This window comes from Ylistrum balloti, unplaced genomic scaffold (genome assembly GCF_031769215.1).
Source record: "Ylistrum balloti isolate Yb309-2 unplaced genomic scaffold, AGI_CSIRO_Ybal_v1 Utg371114, whole genome shotgun sequence".
Lineage (NCBI taxonomy): Eukaryota > Metazoa > Mollusca > Bivalvia > Pectinida > Pectinidae > Ylistrum > Ylistrum balloti.
In genome coordinates, this window is record NW_026782612.1 from 448,236 (window position 1) to 470,743 (window position 22,508).

The window sequence follows — 22,508 nt, forward strand, 5'->3', positions numbered from 1 at the left end:
CTATCAAAATCGGTAAAACTACTTGTACTATATTCAGAATAATTATATTGTAACCTTAATCTTAAAAAATAAATACTTTTCTAGATTTATGTTGTACAGCAAGTTATAACTGACTTCAGAACAGTCATGTATCACAAATAAAAATACCTAGACATATGCAAAAAATATTTTTCTATTTGTTATCATCGATAATTCAATTAATTTCCTCTTATAACTAACATTTTCTTAGTTTTTCATCAAATATTTCATACCATTTCAAAACCTAAAATTTTTGTGCACATATTGTAATATTAATATTGATTTTTTTCTTAAATGATATTTTATTTTGAAATCACAGGACAAAAAATAGTTTAACCATTGAAAACTACAGATTATCATTTTTTTTTAAACAAATGTGCAAGAAAACATGATCTGATATGACTTTTGTGATCATATTACTTAGACACTAGCATGGGTTGCTTTCAACATCAAATTTTATCAAGTAGTATCACTTTTAAAAAACCGGTAACACTTGAGACTTAGGTAAGAAATCAATCAACATTTGATTTGAGATATGGTAAAAAGTTGACCAACCTCTTAAACAGCACTTTTTTGATTTAAAAAACTATGTCAGAATTTTGTACAAATCATTTGATTAAATTAGAGAAACAAGCAATAAGGAACAATAACAGAACTCTTATAGAAAAATAACAAAAATTGTATCCCTTAATCATTGACCTAAATTTCAGTACAAAGGCACCGCAAGGGGAGATAATCCCATTACTGAGGACAATTTTTAAAATACGAAAATACATCCAACTCAAAATTCAAATAAATTACAATTTTCGTATAAAAAAAAACAAAAAAATAATAATAACCTGCAATATGACTGCATTTATTATTTTACTTGAAAAATGTTATTCTTCAAAACTCACAATTATGATCAAATCCGACAAATGGACACTGGTTTGGCATTAAAAGATAACACCATGTACCACAATATCTTTGTAATATTAAAAATTTCAATTTTTATGCTTCAAACATATAAAAACATCTCTAAAAATGCCTACTTTTAATATCTATGAGTTAACAAGATGTCTAAATCATTTCTTATGAAAGCTTCAATACATCTTAAAAAATTGAAATATATTTTCATTTCTTGAAATCTGCTCTAATATTCAAAGTTAAAACAAACTAACCATGAAAAAGGAATGAACAACAAAAAATTGAAAAACTAACATGATAGAAAAAAACATAGCACAAGATCCTTAAAACCAACTTTTCTGAACACAATGGTATTATAATTATCATTAACTGAACAAACTGAAAAATACAAGACTTTAAAAAATGAGAACACATCCTATATGGATGTCATGAACCAAAAAGTTCCTATTCCTTTAAATTTACACCATACAAGAGTTATCTGCTCTTGCCAGGTGTTTGAACACATAAACAAATTTTCTACCTTTCGTTTGGAAAAACCACACAGGTGTTTGTATGAATGCCTTGTTATTTCTAAATATATCAATAATATCTACATATCAACATGATTAACTATATTATGGGCAGTATCTGTAGTTTGCTACAATATTTAGGTGGAAAAATGGAAAAAGCATTATATCTTATATTTTTGCAAGTCAATTTATGACCTGTTGTTACTGTGATCTAATCACCGACTTTATTCAGGCACTGAACTGTAATTCTAGATTTGTTATCACATACTTACGTATCTCGAAATTATCATATTTCTACCAACACTTTTTTCACAGGGTCTTTATATTTATAATATATTCTGACTGCTGTTATTAACACTTTGAGAACTGTTAAACCCACTAATAAACACCTTGCATACTCCAGGAGAATTTTTGCCTTTGAGATCTTTAGAATCTAGTGAAACTTAAATGAGTAAAAGAACACTTTTATTTTTCTTGCTAGCAAGATTTGGCTGTAAATCTTTTCAAAAAAAAAAGTATATGTACATAATATTTGAAAAAAAAAATGAAATTAATGCAGAATTTTGGATAACTAGAAAAAACTGTGATTTCATCTTAAATAAAAAACTATGATGGTGATTTGGCAATGGATTTGTTTTTTGATTTTATTTGGTAGGATATCACTTAACATACAATACAAATTACCTGATATCAAAAATGGGACAACAATGATGCAATGAGGACACAACAACTTCCATGACCATCTCTTCAAGATGCACCCATTTAATTCATGTATTTAAAACTTCTTTTAAATTTTGTAAGGAAAACTGCACATACTCACTCCAAAATTTTGAAAAGTAACAAAGATAGTTACAATTAATAACTTTCTTACTTCATAATTTAAAATCAATTCTCAAATCCATTTTTTTCTCAGATTATGTTCTAAATTATGAAATTTTGATTTTCTTACATTATTATAATTAGGATGTATCTCGAAAAGTCACCTACATTTGTGAAATTGAAGTTCAAAATGCATGAAAAGGTCAAATGTCACAAAGTGGAAAGGGTAGATAAGCAAGGCACGATACATATATTGCAACATAAATGTTTTTAACAAATAAAAGGCAGATTTTTAAGATATCCAATCTTTCAGTTTTTACTGAAAAGCATGTGAACAATAGTATTAAAATATTGAAAATATGACTTTAATATATATAAATTTAAACATTTTATGTAACAAATGTAACATTATGTAATTTGTACACATATCTGAAATAGCTGCAGTGATGCATTAAGGGAGAGCCTAGTGAGGCTCCCCAAGGGATAAATCACATTTAATTCACCTTGATAACAATACAAAGTACAACAAAGTTTCTGTACTTGACAGTGAAGGAAACATCTGCTTCTAAACTGACCAATTACTTCAAAACGTAACAACTAGGACAAATATTATTAAATAATTTTGTTTCATTTTTAAGAAACAAATATATCAAGAAGGACTGCCCTCCTTGTTATTAGTGAGATCTCTAGGACAAATTGATGCCAATTCTTTCTCCATTCTGTACCTTCACTTTCATCCATTCCCAAGCTTTTACTGTTCATTACAAAACTGTAAATTTTTTTCCAACTTCTCCATACACCTATGGATTATGCATAACCAAAGCTTTCAAGATAATATGTCCAGACTTGTTCATGTTCTAAAACAGACCATTCAAATTGGAATCCAGTTTTTTAATCTTTCTCTGTCAGTCCTGCAGGCTGATCTGCTCTACAATGTCTTTGCTTTTCCTGCTCATTTTCTATGAAGATTTGATCCATCCAGGTACAATTTCAAACTCATCTCCATTTACATTTTCAAAGGAAGGATTAACTCCCCTTCTTCAGAGCTCTTTCATTTGTCAATCAAAGGAACAAACAGGTCTGACGCAAGCAGGTCATTGAGCTGACCAATCACAGAAAGGCTTGTAAACTGCCTTAGCTTCTGACCTTTGACCTTGGTCACAAGACAGGTCTCTGATAAAGCAGTAGACCATTTTGGTAACAATTTTAATTCAAAGCCTCTTGATAACTTTGACTAGCTCACTCATCATCCTTGTCTGCCTGAGGCTTGATATCACAGGCTTCGAACAGTTCCTCTGGGGTATAACCAAGAAGACTCTGCAGATCACAAACAAATCGGTACACATAGCGTTTGCCAGCTGTCTTGTGGATGATGTGTTTGTCGTAGTAATACCTCAACCCTCGACTCAGCTTCTCATAGTTCATTTTCGGCTTGTTTTTACGAATGCCCCATCTTCTAGCGACCTCATCAGGGTCGGAAAGTTTGAATTCCCATCCATCTCCTGTCCAGCTTATGAAATGTTCACAGGTCTTGTCTGTGAGTAACTCCAGTAGAAACTGCCAAAGCTGTATAGGACCACTTCCTGTAAAACAAAATGAACATTCAATGTAGGCAATAAGTATGCTTAAATTTTCTAAATAGCATGGAGGCTTCATCCATAAAGAAACGTTTCAAAATGAGATTAGCTCTACATGTGATATAAACCACAATATAGATCCCCTAATCATGTTTTCATTGCTCATGTTTATAAAAAACAGCAATAGTTTCCCAGCAATCATATTTCAACTATGAGAGTTATCTACCTTAACACAGTAGTAGAGATTATCTACCCTTAGTTTACGTAATAACAGTTATCCTTTGTTGACATGGTATGATTTAATTACCTTGAACTATATACAAGTAATTATCTCCCCTTATATTCAGTCAGAGTTGTCTACCCATTATCATCACTGACACTTACCAGAATATCCAGCAAGGGCTGCTGCCTGAATCATGGGTTTTCCATCGCAGTAGACATTGGTCGGCGATGACTGAAGTGACCGGTACCCACTGGACAGACTTGACCGAAGGTCAGCAGACTGCCAGCTTTCATTGCAGTCTTGACCAGCACAATCCTGTGGTGACCAAGGACATTCTTGTTTGATGCTTGGCACCGTGTGGAACGTCTGTTGGTCGTAATAATTGTCGTGAGGGAGACTGTCTTGTCGCATGTACTGATCTGTGAATCAACAACAAATATTGAGTTAGATAAACACAAACAAACAAGCAGTTAAAATTCTGACCCGTTAACAACATCTTTTTAAAATACATTAATCAAAAGAAATGGTCGAAAAAGCTGATACAAAGTTGAATGTCTTGCTATAATGAGAAAGTATCAAATGAACCTGAATAATTCTGTCATTTGGAATATGATCACTTGTTAATTACTATTGCTTTCATAACAAATTCAATTTTAACAAATTAATATGAAAAAAACATTGATAAAAGCCTAAATCATTTTTTTCTCCTTTCCTTCGTCATATTTATATTTCAAATTGTCTTGTGAAGTTTTATAATAAGATTTTATAAATAATGATTAACTCCCAGACAATCTGAATCTAAATTAAGTTAAGAAATTTTTTTTTTTATTTTTAAATCTCCAAAATCTTGCGGCTAGTGATGTCAGTGTCAGTAATCAACAGTAGACAGATGGATTATACAGCAGCCCAAACCTTCCCTAAATCCTAGGATCATCTTCTGCCTCTAAATCCTTTCCAAGGACTTAATGGGGTTCCCCAAAGGGAAATCACAACAAAAATATTAATCTGCTGATTGTTGCCACAAATAGATATTAAATTCAAATGTTAAAAATTCGCAAATTTATGTGCTAAAAGGTTGCAGATTATAATAATAATTAAGTACTATAATAATAAATTAAACTATCATGAGTTTAAAGACCTTTCAAAGATTATTTTTTTCAATCCCCACAGTGAACCTCATGATAACTTACAGATGCAGGTTTTTACAAATTGTTTTGATCATTAACAAACTCCACACCAACTGACTGGGGTTGGAGGGGGTATAAACACTGTACTGATGTCTGTGGCCTGGTTCCCCTCCTCCCCACATCAAACATCACACACATGACTTTGCACTAAACCAAGTAGATGGTAGGTTCCCCTCTGGTTTTGAGTACCATGCATTATGGACTGTAGGCATACATTATGGATCTTTTCTTATAATCTGTTTCTAACCAACCCCACAAAAATCAATGATTGTTCTAGAAACAAATAATATCTAAACATATTTTTTCAACTTTATCTTTTCATAAATTCTGAGACGAGAATTTATTCAGCTTTAAAAAAACTTAATTATCAATGAATTGATGATAATGCTGAATATTAATGATACTACATATTCACCTTGCAATGTGTATTATCAATCTTTTAAATACTTCAGAATAATATTCAAACATGACATTTAGATTTAAAATATTTTAGAGAATTTAAAAAACCTCTGAGCTTGATTTTTGAACCAGTGTATGTACATGGATGTTACAGAAATAAGATGGTTGTGTCAATATATAACTATTCTATCTTTGTTGTTTTAATCATTTTTTATGTTTGTCTATAAATTTTCAAAAATCTCAACTGCAGAACATCTACAAAACTTTCTGAGATATGTAGAAGTTCTTTTTCATATTTACACACTTTGTATCTACCGAAGTTTGACCCAACATCTCCTTATCATCCCGATACCCAAAATAGAAAGTAGCGATACACTGTATCGGCAGATTTAATAAAATACTTGCCACTCCTCCAGTTCTCGACCTCTCATTCACAGTTAACAAGAACCATATTGAATGAAATGTTCCTGAATAAATTTGATTTTTAAAACATGAACCAGATGTGGTTACAGCTGACCCCTGACCCCCACATGCCAATGTTTGACCTTTTGAACCTACCATCTGACCTGTTTAAGTATTGTCTGACATCATGCTGCACTGGCATGCTTTTACTATCACTTTGTTGTTAGTTTTTTTTTTCATATTTTAAGAATTTATCTTTGAATATATTTCACATAGAAAATATTCTTGTGTAACTTTGAACATTTAATCTTTTAGATACAATAAAACCAAATGTCATTGTTCTCTAATGGATACCTAGAGTATTGATAAATTATGCAAGAAAATGCATCATGATGCAAAATTTTTTTTGAGAATTCTTCAAATTTTACATTCAATACATGGCACCCAGACATAGGTATTTCCCTGTAAAGTCAGAATTTAGGACCATTTTGCAACAAATCTTTATTCAAAAAGTTTTCCATAAGACTTTCCAAAAGTTGTTTTATTGAAAATTCCAATTAAATAAATTGAATTAAAGTATTCAAATATTTACTTACTTCGACACATATTTTCTGGAGGTGGAATATTTGGGCGGTATTTCTGTTCTGGAATTATGGGATAGAATTCAGGGCTGTGATCGTAGTAACTATTGTGTTCCAATCGCTGGTAATCTGAGGAATCGTCAAAACTGTTGCCATTCACAATATTGTCACTATTGATGTCATTCAACGCCTGCATAGATTCGCTGATCTGACCGTAGGTACCTGAAATTATGGAGTTGGAAATGTATTTTTTTATCTAAAAATGAAACAAATTTTATTTTTTTTTAAAAGATTTATGAACTATTATGCAAATGAATGTAAATATTCATTCTCCCTGAGGCCCTATCATGGACCATTTACACGAAAATTATTCCAGAAAGATGATTAATGAATGTTATCATGGAGATGATAGCTCAGTCCTTACATTTATTTTCCAGGTATCCCTGGTTTGTAGAAGGTTGAGAGGTTGCAATCTTACTCTCACTTCGGTTATAACCTGAAGCAAAAAAATATCACATTAACCAAAATTCCTCAAAGATTTTGAAAGTTTAAACATAAATAAAATCTGAAATCTTCAAACAATTTTGACTTTTCTTGTTTGAATTGCCACTTGTTAATGTGAAATTGAATTCTTGAGAAATGTTTAATTACAACACAGACATCAGCATGCCAACGAAACGCCTACAGGTATGAGAGCATTGAAATAAATTTGCTACGAACCGTGAAAAAAATTAATCATACATATATACCATGTTATTTCTCCCACCAGGAAAAGTTGGCAAAAGTGTACAATTGTAGATGTCAGCATGCTTCATATCTACATAAAACATTTGGTATGTTCACTCATGCGTGCAGGAGACCTGTTTCTTTTTTTGTTACAAGTTTATGAAGGAGATTTACCTTGTTGCAGGAAGTGTTCACCAAAGTCGGGCATGCAAACAGGCTCACTATAATTGGGCGGGACATTGCACAGTGACGCCCTCTCTTGGGCAACCTCTGAAAAGGGGAACAACTCTGTTACAGTTTTTTTTTTCTAAAACTTTTTTTTATATCTATATTGGACTTTTTCATTGTTCAAAAAATTTGAGTGCATTTATATTTTGTTTTTTATTCTGTGAAAATACAAATAAAGACATGCCAGGCAAAACAATAAAACGGACATTGGGTTCACCCAAAAACCCTCACGATATCAATTCATGCTTAAACATTACAGGACAATTACAAATCAAAACAAGACCTTTGTTTTAATATATAACAAGGCTTATTTTCTATTATTAAAAACTATACCCAAACAACATGCAACGTCACAGATTTCTGTCACATTTTCACAATTTTCTTGGTTATTCCCTTTATTTGAATAAACCTCCTTCTTGCTTCAAGATGATGCTTTACACAGGATCTCTTTTGCAATAACGACCCTTATCTACATTTCAATTCCTTACAACAAGCCATGCCCATCATTCCGAAGTTCTTTTCAGTATTTCCGTAGTATTTCCATCCCAACAGCAAGCCACGCCCACCTTTCCCATGTTTTTGTAAGCATTCCCTTTTATTCCCATCCTAACAAAAAGCCACGCCCACCTTTCCCATGTTCTTGTAAGCATTCCCTAGTATTCCCATCCTAACAACAAGCCACGCCCACCTTTCCATGTTCTTGTAAGCATTCCCTAGTATTCCCATCCTAACAACAAGCCACGCCCACCTTTCCCATGTTCTTGTAAGCATTCCCTAGTATTCCCATCCTAACAAGCCACGCCCACCTTTCCCATATTACTGTAACCATTCCCTTGTACTCCCATCCTACAAAGCCACACCCACCTTTCTGAAGCTCCTGTAAATGTTCCCACAAGATGTCTCCCATGTAGGGTGGTGCAAGCTTGAGGAACTCGTCCTTGCCATTTTTTATCATCTGCTGACCGTTGATAGCAAAGTTACCCATGCTGATTCCCTGGACGTTGAATTCCTTGACTGCCCACTGAAGCCACTGCACCACTTGTATCTCACTCCACTGGAGGGGATCTGAAAACATCAAATAGGTCACATTAGCCTTGTTTTTAAGTTTCAATCACAATATCATGTTTATACATGTATTTACAACAGGAAAATTATGATCTCTCCTATATAAAATGTAATAATTTTCAACATAAGAATTTTGACGCAATATTTTCAATATTCAATATAAGAACACATATCTTTGACATCAGTGAAATATGATATTCTCTTCCCATCATTTCCTTTTATCTTTAACAGGAGGCGAAAAAAAAAACCTCTTAACCGGAGACTTCACATTGAGTTTACTGATCTGATAAAAGTTTAATGGGAATTTGCAGTAAGCGAAACAAACAAAACAATCATTCAGTTACCGGGCCGATGAAATTTCAGGTAAATCATACTTACAACGGTCAAACATTCTACTTTACTTATCCAACCAACACAGGTAAAATTTCTCGGTAAATGTACCTGATGAAGAGCTTGTTAGTAATGTTGCGTAGAAATCAATTTGAATTATAATCCAGAAAGGTAGTAGCACCTGTATTTTATACCTGTGCTGAATGAACACTTGCAAGTGTTTTAACTAATTACTCGTTAACGTAATTTAAATGTAATCTGATATCACAGGTAGCAAACGTCTATGATGTCGGTCCCTAAGGAAAATCAAACACACGAGCATCTGTGATTCTATGACGCTGATAACTTTGTCATGTGGAGCTGTACGACTAGCAAGCGGCCTTCACCATATTCTCTCAAACACTTATCCCTAATTGTCCCTTGTCACAAGGGAATTTACACAGCGACACAATAAAATGGCGTGTTAATTTTTAAAAACAAATCCGAGGACCTGTTTAGTGATAATTATTTTGGCCATTAAACCCCGTGATTTGCTAAACACGTTAGGCTATCATTGTCGATTAAGGATATTACATTCACATGATTTGTGTTCAATTTTAACCAAATTGGATGATGAACAGTGGGGCGAGGTGTTTAAAAACAATTATTTTGATTCAAAATCATAGCACTATACACAGAATTAAAGGTTACTACTGTAATGGAGAGGGTCATTTTAATATTGAAAGTGCCTGTATAGACAGCCAGTAAACCAATGTAGAGATGTGCCATTGGAAAATTACTCATTACTTAGAACAGCAGGCACCTGTCACAGTGGACCCTGGACCAATGGTCCAGCAACCACTGAGGTATGTATATGTAGAGACTTCACCAAATATCACACTTGGCAAGTGACAGATGGTCTAATTAGTCAATCTTTACTCAATTATATTTGTCATTGTTCACACTCGGTATCATACGATTTTCCCATCCCATCGACCCCAATTTTAAAAATGTTTGTCTAATTACTTTAAAATTAAGCAGAAAATTTTCCTGACAAATTCAAATAATTTCTTTTTCATTTTCATACCAATATTGTTTACATTTTTTTCCCTTTTTTTTTAATTCAATTTGCCATTTTATAAGAGATTTTGATTTGTTTAATTCAGTTTTATCTACTGTATCCATTCTGAAAAAATTCAAGATTTTGACTTTTTCAGTACTTTATCACGGCCATATAACGCTGATCTAATACTGTGGAAATTAATATGTATTAAAACATGTAATTGTTAAATTTACCAAGAAATATCAACTTACCTTTTGGAATATTGTATTTCTGCATGTCTATGTCAAAACTTTTGAAGCACTCAAGGAAGGCTTGGGACACTTTCTGGTTGGATCCTGGCGTAAGAGGTGGAACTTGAGGGGTTGTGGGAATGTCTGCAAAACACACAAAAAAAATCTACATTAGTACCTAAAAATAATAACACAGAAAATTTTCTTATAGAAATCAGAGGAAAGAAACTCTGTAACCTGTAGAGTGAATGTCAACAAAGCATGATATTGAAAACACAATCATGTGTATGGGCGGCGTCAATCTTTTACCTTAAATTTGAAAAATACATCTGCACCCATTAAAACACCTCATGTGATGGGAGTGAAAAGGTGTATACTTAAAACTCCTGGATGTATTTAACACGCATTAAAGAAGAATATACCATCATCACATACAGACACACATACTTAATCTGAACTCTTTTGTAAAGAGAGGCACAAAAAACATCCAGACACGATTTTAACTCTGTTTATCTATTCTGGTACAATGCTAATCGTTGCTTAATTAAGATAGGTTATCTTATCTTTAAATTGTATAATTTCAATTTACACATTAAAGCTACTGAAGACTATCTTAACATGGCACCTACGCCTGCCCTCTAATCCGCTGATGAGTCTGAAATCGGAGTCGTACCTATCATGATAGATGATTAGAGTTATCTTCCCAAATGGTTCCTGGCTGGCCCTTGTTCCCTTATAACAATGAATGTTCTCCCAAGATCAAGCAAGGTTAAAGCAACTGAAAACGACTGGAGAACTCTCGTGGAAATCTTAATCCACCCATCGCTAACCTTAGACTTGGTTATCCATGCATGTACATGGAAAAATTACAAATGAAAACGTTTCTTTTTCACTTGGCAATACTGAAGATGAATGTTTTGTATCGCGTATAAAGGAAATCTTTTGGTATGCAAAGGCTGTTTCTGTAAGTGCAATCAAACGTAATATCTTCACACATAAAAAACAAGAAGAACGCACAAATAAACAGCTCTGCTCTCTAACTATCCAATATCTGTTAGATTGTTATACGTCAGAATTTCTTTCTAGAAAACAAATGCTTCCATGTGCATTAACTAACAAAAAGGTGAATATGGGATAATCATTCTGTAAACGTTTCTCTGATCTGTAGACAAGGTATGTTATACAAAGTTACGACGTCATCACAAGCGGTGTCAGAGATGAAAAGTACATAAATCAAACAGGTTAGTATAAAACAACAATTGTACCGCGATAATCATTTCTCTGTTTTCACCTGAACCTTAGATTAAACACTGTGGTATTTGTCCGTGTTTCTGTAATGTTAACAAGACAAGCTGTGTGTTTAGTTCAGCTATCAGAGGGGAGCAAACCCGTTAAATAGCCTTTGAAGAGCAAATACAAGACAACACGTAATGTTTGTTGGACTGAAGACAGTGACCTCATTGCTGGTAACACAAATTACCTGTAGCAACAGGTAAAAGTCATCTTAATTACCAAATACATCTGCAAACAGAATGACACTACAGAAAGATTTAGACCTTAACTACCTGTCATGTTTGTTGAAACCTACATGCTTCGACCACAGTTAGGTTAATATCATGCACATTACCTATTTTATACAACATATTGTTCACCAAAGGACCAAAAAACGTATTTTAGACCAATACTGCCAAGCGTTTAACAATTCAATATCCCGTAAAGACCTCACGCGATAACATTTTTCATAATGTTATTAATGTGAAAGAGCGATTCAGGTAAAAAAGTCAATTACTATTACAAATTTATAAATTATCTATAAATAAGTAAACATATTAATATATGACATGGAAATATGTTACTTCAGGTAGATCTATCTATACAACAGATGTCTTCTAAATGATACATTAGAATCTATAAGTACTTGTGTATTACAGATAGCCGAGTTTTGCTTAATATCACGTAACCATATTTAATATGTGTATATTTATGCTTTGCTATAACCTCTGTCACCATTACAGGTAATATATAGTCAAGTTAGAGAGATTTCATTACCTATGCCAGGTAGGTATTTTTCAAACTTACAGGTAGGTTATATAATTCAGTACAAAGTTACATGTCCACATTACTTTCACTTGTCTGCATACGAGATGTAATCAGGTGTATGGATATTATGGCTGTGCTGTACACCCCAATATACTGTCTATGTCAGCTTTCAATTCTCTATATAATGGTAATATTGAATTACAGACACAGGTATACACCATCCCCATTTTTTTATGGAGAAAATGTAGGCAACTTCTTTTAACTTTAACTTCTTGTTTAGGAATAGGTGATAGCAAACCAATTCTTTGTACATTTGCTTAATTTCCCACCAGTTAAAGATGTTCCATTCAGAAAAATCTTAATTAGTCTCTCTCAAGGAGACTGTAAAAAAACTGTCAAGATTTCCTTAGCTTTATAAGGTAAAGTAGCAAATTGCTGGTGAAATATTAAAAGTACAAACAAAAATAAATTATTATTACAGGTGAAAAAGTACAGGTAACATCGATCAAATGGCACGTAGAATATTGAAAGTACAGGTGAAACATAGAGTAACCTATATCAAATTACAATCATACTTCAGAGTACATCTATACTATTTCTATGTTACTGCTTTCTGATCATCAGGAAATTATCATTTTACAAGAAACAGGAGAAAGGACTTGTTTTTATTTCTGTTTTATATCCACAAAAGCACATAAAGATATCTTCTTTAAGGCCCATAAATAATAAAAAATTCAAAAGATGTTTTCAAATTTCACATTCTATCTTATTTGATACACCAAAAAGAAAAAGATAAAAAAAAAACCTTTTAATTTTTTGTTTCATTTTTCTTAATTTGGTTTTCAAGTGAATGAATATGGCCACTTAGTTTTTTTATATATATATATAAAAACCAAGTTTTCTGGTGAGTGACGGTGGTCATTTAAAGCCTTTTACAAAAAGTGAAACGGAAACAAGCTTATTTATAAGTGAAGGGAAACACAAAAAATTTCCAGTTTCTTTTGCCTGTATTCAATCACATTTGTTACAGCTTACACCAGCAAGATCATTGTAAAATAAAAACTACAAAACACCCACACAAAACCGCAGTGTCTCCAGGATATATAGGACAGTAGGTGACAGGATGCAAAGACCGTGACATCGAAAATATAAACAAATCTGAGCTGGAACAACAAGCAGGATGTTCCATATTGTGTGAGTGGAGAAAACCTTTTAGTCTCGGAGGTACCTGAGCAAGCATCTAGCATTCATCAATATTCTTTCCAAAAACAAACAAAAAGTTTTAAATGCTGGAAGTTTCCAATTATTTCTTCTAAGAAATCTTATTTATTTCTCACGTCATAGTTTTATTACTATAAAGGTGACTAATTGGTAGGTAAAGGCTGACCGAGCAAGTGGTCACTTCCTTGACACACTTCTGACCACAAGTATACCTTTAACCTGGAGAAATTTATCTGTGGTCAAGCACATGGCAGTCCAAGGCTATAAATAAATGTTGTGATTCATTCTTTTATGGTCAGACGACTTGTTTTGGTCAGGAAACGCTGACAAAGGGCTGATAATGTTCGTAATAATGATGTAGCTTAGCTTAACATCAAGAACAGAACGACCAGAACAAATTATCATGTTCGCTTGTCACAGCCATATCTCTGATGAATGACAAAGAAGGATATTTTTATGAATGAAGTCATCTTTCTTTGCCCAGAGATACTCTGATGATAAAAAGTTCTTTGTGAATGTTGTCACATCAGTGTTTTATTTCTTTTTTTCGTCGATACTATTTTTTGTATATATTCGAGAAAACAAACACTTTAAATCTTTTTCTTTTGGTGTTCCACCTGATGACCGGATGACCATAATTACCTGTTCAGTCAGGTGTGAAATCAAAGGTAACACAATTTCACAGGTACCAACAGGTGGCTAGTAGAGACCAAAAGTTTTTAAACCAATATTTGAAAACTTGGGATGGTTAGGAAAACTAACTGACAATGTTACTGACAAAACACCAACTTTGATTATACAACGAGAGCAGGAAATATTCCGTAATTGACAAAATAAATGGTTAAACAATGTTAAAATCAGGATAAAATCTGACCTTATCTTCAAGTGATATTTTGTTATAACACCTGACAACTTCCTTCTTCAGACCCTCAGGTATGTTGATCAACTCTTTTTCACATAAATAAAACATTATTCAGTATAAGGTAAACCTGTTCTATCATTAAAAAGCAACTCCTATTTCAGATCTCCACCATCACTTGATCACCTCTAATGGTTCCCAAGTCTCAAGTACAGCCATTTGAACACAGATGAATACGATTTTTACGGACATTAGAAGATAGCATGGTGAGGAACTACATCCCACTGGCACCATAGACAATTTATTTCCATCTCTTTACTAAGCTGTGTGTATGAGATATCAAGGTCTGACACAACCAACCCACAGAGCAAAAGAAATTTAAGAATTACAAACTTCTGCCGAAGCCATCATGACTCGTTTTATGAAAAACAATGAGAAATACATCAACAAGTACTGAGAATATATAGCACATCAAACACTTTTAAACTTTATGTCTTTAAATCCTTATTAATTGAAATTGTACTTTCTATTAAGTATGGAATTCTTAGTCAATTTTTTACTAACAAATTGTGAATGGTTTATTTCTTGAATGCCACACATATTACAAATTTGTGATTTATTAAGTTATTTCTTGAAATCAGAATCATAGTGACCACGCACTATCATTCCCTGAATTGTAAACTCCCTGCTCCGTTACTCCAAGGCTAATCACTTCAGACCTAGATAAGTATGTTGTACATGTTTCCTTTCTACACTATGTCTCCGTGGCAACAAGTTACATAATTTCCTACATATTCCAGCTACTTAGCAAGGGAGATCACTAAAGGTAATGACTTCTATGCTAACACCCCTGTTATCTAAGTTAACCTAAGTCCATATCAATGAACAGGAAAGTCCATTCAGTTCACAGGGTAAGTTGTTTCATTGACAAATTATCCATTTCTTTTTATTATAGAAGACAGAAAATGAACAGATTTGAGATTCAAAGCTAATTTTGAAGATAATAAAGTTTAGAATTGTCATTTTCAAATTAGATTTTTTTAAAATTATTATTTTATCGAAAGCTTTTTCTTCATAAACCTTTGAGCAGTTTTCATATTTTCGAGACAATTTTTCAAAGAGAGATAACTATCTATAAAATGGGAGGTAACTTATGTTAACTATGAAAAATCAAATTCCAACCACCCAAGAATGTGGCCAACATTCCTCTGTCAATAGTAATGCATGTAAGATTCCTATGTAAACAACTTACTATTGATTTTTTCCACACGACGTTTTCGTTTCCAAACAACCAGTCTCTTATGACACAGTTACGAAGAATTACAGGTATGACAATATCAACAGGTAAATGTGATTAAACTGTTACAGGTGGGAGGTTCTAGATTATGCAACAAGATTTACAGCTCTTAAAAAGTATGAAGAACTTCGTTTCAATACAATCTGTGAACATTCTTAAAATTTCTCAAGTGATTAAGATCAGTGTCTTTGAAGTGTAATTACACACCTTTCTGAAACAGGTAAAAAAAGTTGATCAATTCATAAGTTGGGATAAAATCTTCATCATGTAACTGTTGTGAAAAGCATATGAGCTGATAAGGTACTTCAAACGTCTTCTCCATATATAACTTTTAATCATATAATATTGTAGACTCCACCAGGAAGAAAATCAACATTCACATAAATGTGAGGTCAGAATAAATATCATGTCACTTTCATTAAATATTTGTGTAAATTGTAAGTCATTTTAATAAGAGAAATTATATATTTCTACCGCATGAATTATTCAGACAACAACGATTTAGCTTCTAAACCTAGAAAAGGTTGTCCCCTTTCAAATAACAAAACAATTATGTTGAAATACGCTAGAATAATTGTGAATGTGTAGCTGTATGGTGTTATGTTATCCTACAGTCTGAGGTATATTATAATGGATGAAAATGTCATTGCCATTTAGTTCTCGCTTAATAAGTGGTAAATGTAAGCAGTAACATGTGTCGGATTTCTAGGCATATCTCATACACATATACACACATCTACATATATTTATACAGAGTTGAAACCCTTCTTTCAGGAAATGAATAAAATTTTAATTTTTGTATAGTATTTAAACATGCACTGAATCATTTAAATTTTTGTGAAGACAATAGTCCTAGTCCATATAAATAAATATTAATCAGTTAACACTAAAATGTCTTAAAATAATTAAATTTTTTCAATTTAAATGTAAATTAGAAGAAACGCTGAAATTAATTTGTTTTTGATGTCTTTAAGCTGCTATTTATGTTTCATATTAGAAAATGTATAGGTTGGAATTATTGCTTGTCATTACCATTGTGCCATTTTTTGCTGTAATATTGTAATCATATCTTAAATTATCCTCATCTAAAAAGTTGAATATTCAATACCATATTCTGTCTATCAAGCATCCTGAGCATTTTGTTATATGAGAGTTTATTTTAATATTTTTTATAATGATAAAAATTCGGATATATTTCAACATCTGACAAACTTTTCAAAGCTTAAAGAAATAAATAAAATTCCATCAGTAGATATAATATTTTATAAATTGAGATGATAGGTTACAAACATTGGAATAAGCAAAATGAATGTTTCTATAACAAGCATTGTTGGATCAACCATTTATCTATTTCCCTGTAGTTGTCAAGATAAAATTAATTTGTTCTTACATACATTTAATTATTTTTCTCAGTTTTTATTCCTTTTTACTAACTACTTACGTTTATTGTGACTGTTAAACATAGTAACTTACATTAAGATTGAAGTAATTTTGCCAAAAGGACATTTTAACTAAGCAAAACATCTAACATCTAGGATCTGAATGGTATAAGGTTCTCATTTCAGTATCTCAGCTATAAATTTTTATTATAGATTCAAATAACAAGCCACCACCAAAATAACTGATTCAAATACATTATTTAAAATTTTTCACTTCTACATTATTTAAAATTTTTCATTTCTACAATAAATAAATAAACATCCATTTTCTTATCTGCTTACTCAAAACTGTTTACATCAGTGCCATACAATTTTTTATCAAAAATTTCTATCTTTAAAACTTTTAGCAAAATGAAATAAAATTCCCTTGCATGATCACATGACACACAAGCCAATGGCTGCTATTTGGTTTGACATCTTGATACAAAAACGTCTGAAATTAAGGGACAATGGTAGACGACACGCCTGGCTGATATGTCAAGTCCTAAACATGATCTGATTATCGGATACTTTCATTCCCTGCCAAAAATAAAACTGTACAGTCTGCTGTTTTTTCTACCCTGTATGGATGGAAGACCGCAAATCCTAGTTAGCTTCCCCTTAAATACTAAAACAACTCCAGATTTGGTGACAACGCTTCACCTGGCACACCGATGAGTGACACAGAAGGATCGTTGGAGCATGTCTCTCGGTAAAACGCCAGGTGCCTTAATATTGTGCCGAGAGGGGATAATCGTCTATATTGGGCGTAAATGACTAGTATCTAACTAGCTTCTAGCTCGACACCTCTTCTAATGATGCCTGCCAACCGAGAGCCTCACAGGCCAATGCAAATAAAGACAGCATGAAAGAATATCACTGAATGGAAACCACTGTTACCCATACAAGTTTCCCTGCGGCAGCTCAATTGGAGTTTTCAATGACTTTAAAACCACAGTTTAGTATGAAATTTCCACCTAAATTGAAAAGATTTTTTTATGAATGAAATCTAGATATTATATTACTCCTGTATCAAAAATTCTACATCTGACAAATTAAAAAACACACATCTCCTATATATGGAGATTTCACTCCATGAATGTCTTTAGAAGGTAAGTCAGCTCCATTCACAAATGACCCCTCAACTCTCCCTGGAGATAAGCATGACCCTTGACCTTTGAGAATTTTGTGAATGAGTCCTGGCCCTGCGCCAGCCTGTCTGTAGTTACACTATAGACCTGGCTAGAGATTTCTGTGCCAAGTTCTACTGGTGTATCATAACATGTGTTTCTGCCAGTAATTAAAGAGATATAAACCTCCCTTATCTTCATCACTGGTTCTGCCTATAGGGGGTGGGGAGGGGGGAGTGGGATGGCAGAATGGGGGAGTGTGATTTGTTAAAGACTGGGTAAATATCCTACACTTTTGATAGTAATATATCACAATTACCTTTCCTTAATTGGTACAACATATCCACAAATCTTACAATTCACTTAAATATCAAGGATTCTATTGAATGAACTTTTTTCAAACAGATATTGCACTATATGAATTGTACATATGTAGTGAGAAATTGTCTAGCAGAAAAGCAACCCTTTTCTAAAATCAGTATTTTCATACTAAATATGTATACAGGCACAGGACCTTAAAGTAACAAATTTCACTTAACACACCTGCACTACATTTGAAAAGTAAATCTTCAACAGAAATTTGGAATTAATCCTATTTTCAAATACTAATTCCAAACGACCAAAGTATCAGATATAAATGGCTGTAAATTAGAAAAGGTGTTCTCTCACTCTGACGGGTAATGTAGGATTTCACCACCATAGTTCTAATGTAAACTAAATATTCCCTGATTAAGTATATATAATGTAGACCATTACTTAAATATATACATGAACACAACTTCAGGCCGAGGTCTGTACAAGGCTGGAGCCAAACCCTTGTTTCTCTTTTAACAATGAACTCTACGTTCCCCTCACAGCCAGCTAATGATATATACTTAGCCCACAGTGGCTCTCAGATCATCTTCAAAAATGAGTTGATATTTTGAATCTAAAGCAGCAATTATGGCTAGCTGCCCAATTACAGAGCGATTATGTCATAACAAAATCCCACAATGCCACAGTTCTTCTGTAGTGAGCAGGGTTTAACCAACACTGTTCTCCTCTGCTGGGAGATTTGGCACATGTTATAATGTTTCCCAAACAAAACTGTTTAAATTAGGTCAGTAAATTTGTTCTGACCTACAATACCTATGATAAAATTTTCATAACAGTGCAATCAAATTTCTGCATTTCAGCAATAAAATATGTTCATAAAATATTACTTTGTTAGGTGAATTGTTTCTAAGGTCGAACAAAAAGTTAATATCCATAGTTTTTATTCTTTAAAAACAAAAGAATTAATATTAATCTGTTTAAGAATAACCATATTTCACTAAATTCTTCATATACCATGCCTGAATCATCCAACCAAGTCTACTTCACGTCAGGGTTGGTGCACCATTCAGGTAGAGAGTGAAATAAAATGCATAAACATACCTCTCACACATTCATCTTTTTAACACAATTCTGAAAAATTTTGTTACGCCTTCAGAAAATTTCATACTTACACATACAGTCTTCTGACACAAAGCCTGTTTTTAAACCTCTCTGATTTCTACCTCAATCCAGACAAGCATTTTGCTAACAATGATGAAGATTACATTCTACTTCCCTTACATTTCAATTCAAACAAATTAATGATGCATTTGACGTAAAAGCCCATGAATAGCACTAAAGATATCCTTACATATCTTACTATTCCACGTGACAAGTGATTTACAAAACTATATCATTATCTACACCCAACCCAACAAATTTACATAACACTTTAATTTTAAATGGTGGTCAACAGGGCTATAAAACCAGAATAAGGTCGAATAGAGGTCAATTGTGAACAATTAAAGCTTTTGTTTGATCTTGACTGTGTGGGCGGTAGAAGGACGGGGTCCTGTTTGATGTTGACTGTGGAGGTGATTGAAAGGAGGGGTTAGGGTAACTCTCCCCCTCATAATTTTGGCCGCCTTGTCAAAACCTTGACCACATCTATCTGCCTAATTGGCATCATCTCTAAACTCAAACTGACCATTAAATGACCAGTGATGGTCAGAGATGAGCAGGTGATTTCATTCTCGACTGGTCCACCTATTAATTCACAACTTTGTAGATTTTACGGTCTGACGTGACCATCTGATGGCTCATTTACTGTCCAGCTTGATAGTTTATAATCAAAGTCGGGACCAATCAAAAATGAAAAGTTCAAAGATCTCCAACGAATCTGGAGAAAACTGCCATCATGTTGTGATGTTCTACATGTGCTGTTAGTTACAATAGTATAATATAAGATCAGTTTCACTTATTTACAAATCGGTTTGTTTTTCATCCAGTTCATAGTCAGGGTCTTCTTGCATTAGTTGATGGCAACCTCACTGAACAGTATTCAGGAGGCCCATTGCATGCTAACCAAATCAACAAGAGTAAAGCGTCTTACCCAAACACACAAACCACATTAGCATAGACTGATCTGTTTCTCAACTTTCTGAGAAACACACACCTCCATGGGTGGAAAGCATTAAACTACACTACTGGGATAGGAGGTTTCACAGGCCAGCTCTTACTGAATGAGCTACCATATATTTAAAACAAAACATTAAATATTCTTTGTAATTAAACAATTTTCTAATTTTTCCCATATGTAAATACCTAATGTAAATGTATATACAGGTACCTTAAAGATATTCAAATTATACATTCTAAATGGCATTTTTAAGACTTTGATACAAATTACTGTTAAATAAAATTAGTCTTACCTCTTTCAAATGGCATCACATAAATATAACCCTCTTCATCTTCTTCAACATTGTTCTTTTCATCTATTGTCAAATCTACTAAAGTAACAGTCAAATTTTTCCTTTTCCCCATTTTGTTGAAAATTGAAAAGCACTTTTAAATAAAAAAATAAATTTCTCTAAAATGTTAACAGAATCAAACACACTTTTCCTTAATCATGGAAGAAAAAGGTCTCCTGATGAAGATCACAGAATAACTTAACTTTCACAAAGTGTATGAAATAACATCTAGTTACAATCAGAGTAACACCATTTAATCTACAGGTACAAATTCCAAATGGTTCCTTTCAAATTAATCTGTATCATGTATTTTCACATAAATCTTCAAAAGGGATAAGTGTTGGCACTGCTAATGCTATTTAACAGCCAAGTGTTTTCTCTCAGTTTGGTTTCAAAGTATCTCCACACAGTGTGTATAGCTATATATTTTTTCTCAGAACTTCAGAGAGGTCAACACTTCTAATAAGTACAAGTCCTTGGACAGTATGAGAGCAATGACCCCTAAAAGTTCTCATAAATGGGTTTCAAAAAACACTAATACTCAGACTTGAGAAATTCTTGACCACTGTACAAACACACTACTCACTGCCCTAGGTCTAATTGAGGCGAGGATAGGCAAATGAAAACATCTACCACCCCTGAGTAAATTGGGTCAATTAGGCTAATTTGACCTACTTAGCTGAGGTGAGATTCTCTCATTATAGGTCACAAGTCAGTGACAATTGGCCTGTTATTACTGTCAGTCTTGAGTAGTTCTGCTTGACTGATTCCATAATGACCTTTAACCTCACGGTTGAGTGACCACAATGTCAGAACAGAGGGCACATGTTTAGGAAGAAAATTATTTCTAATTGTCAATTATGACTTGATTTAATGCAGATATGAAGAGAAGTCAAGCTCTGACAGATAAGATAAATGAAACACGATACAGATAACTATATTAATTTCTTCAGCAGCAGGTTAGTACTTCACATCGCCATGGTAACTACGATTAGACACAATTAGTGCTCCTGGGTATTAAAACACACTTATCACTAATAATAAAACCGATAAGGCAAACTAGACAAAATTATTCCTAATAAATTATGGATAAAGTTATTAATTATACTTTGGAATACCATTATTACAATAATAAAATCAATTAAGCATCAAGTTGCCAAAATAAATAAGTACCAGTAATTTGTAGATTCTATTTATGAATTAATTAATCATATAAATCATCTTTATTAATATTATCTAAATGGTTTAGACTTTTATTGTTACATTACAAAATTATTAACAGCTGTCTTATCACATACATTGACTGGAAACAGATGTAAAGATTGTGTCAATATAAATTATACCAAAAATGAAACTAGGGAAAACAAATTTCTATATTTATGATATGTAGTGCCAAGACATATTGTTAAGTTTAGTTATATATTTGTGATAATCAATTTAACTATGATAACTATCTACCTAATTCAAATTAATTGTCCAATAAAGCTAAACTATTGTTATTAATTGATAATTAAACTTTTATTTCTTTTTTTTCTT

At 32.8% G+C, this 22,508-nt stretch overlaps 1 protein-coding gene across 4 annotated transcripts in view; it reads right to left on the reverse strand.

Moving 5' to 3' along the window:
• Window positions 1–2,557: 2,557 nt before the first annotated feature.
• LOC132560800 (protein c-ets-1-B-like) overlaps window positions 2,558–22,508 on the reverse strand; it is an 80,642-nt gene continuing 60,691 nt past the window's right edge. For 3 of the 4 annotated variants that reach the window (XM_060225478.1, XM_060225477.1, XM_060225480.1), the window contains 7 exons: window positions 10,264–10,386; window positions 8,440–8,640; window positions 7,522–7,617; window positions 7,046–7,117; window positions 6,637–6,843; window positions 4,214–4,471; window positions 2,558–3,835 (listed from right to left, as the gene is read on the reverse strand). In XM_060225478.1, the coding sequence (XP_060081461.1) occupies window positions 3,492–3,835; window positions 4,214–4,471; window positions 6,637–6,843; window positions 7,046–7,117; window positions 7,522–7,617; window positions 8,440–8,640; window positions 10,264–10,386 (1,301 nt within the window). In that variant the 3' untranslated portion in view covers window positions 2,558–3,491. The remainder of the gene's footprint in view (window positions 3,836–4,213; window positions 4,472–6,636; window positions 6,844–7,045; window positions 7,118–7,521; window positions 7,618–8,439; window positions 8,641–10,263; window positions 10,387–22,508) is intronic. The other variant, XM_060225479.1, reaches the window with a different exon arrangement.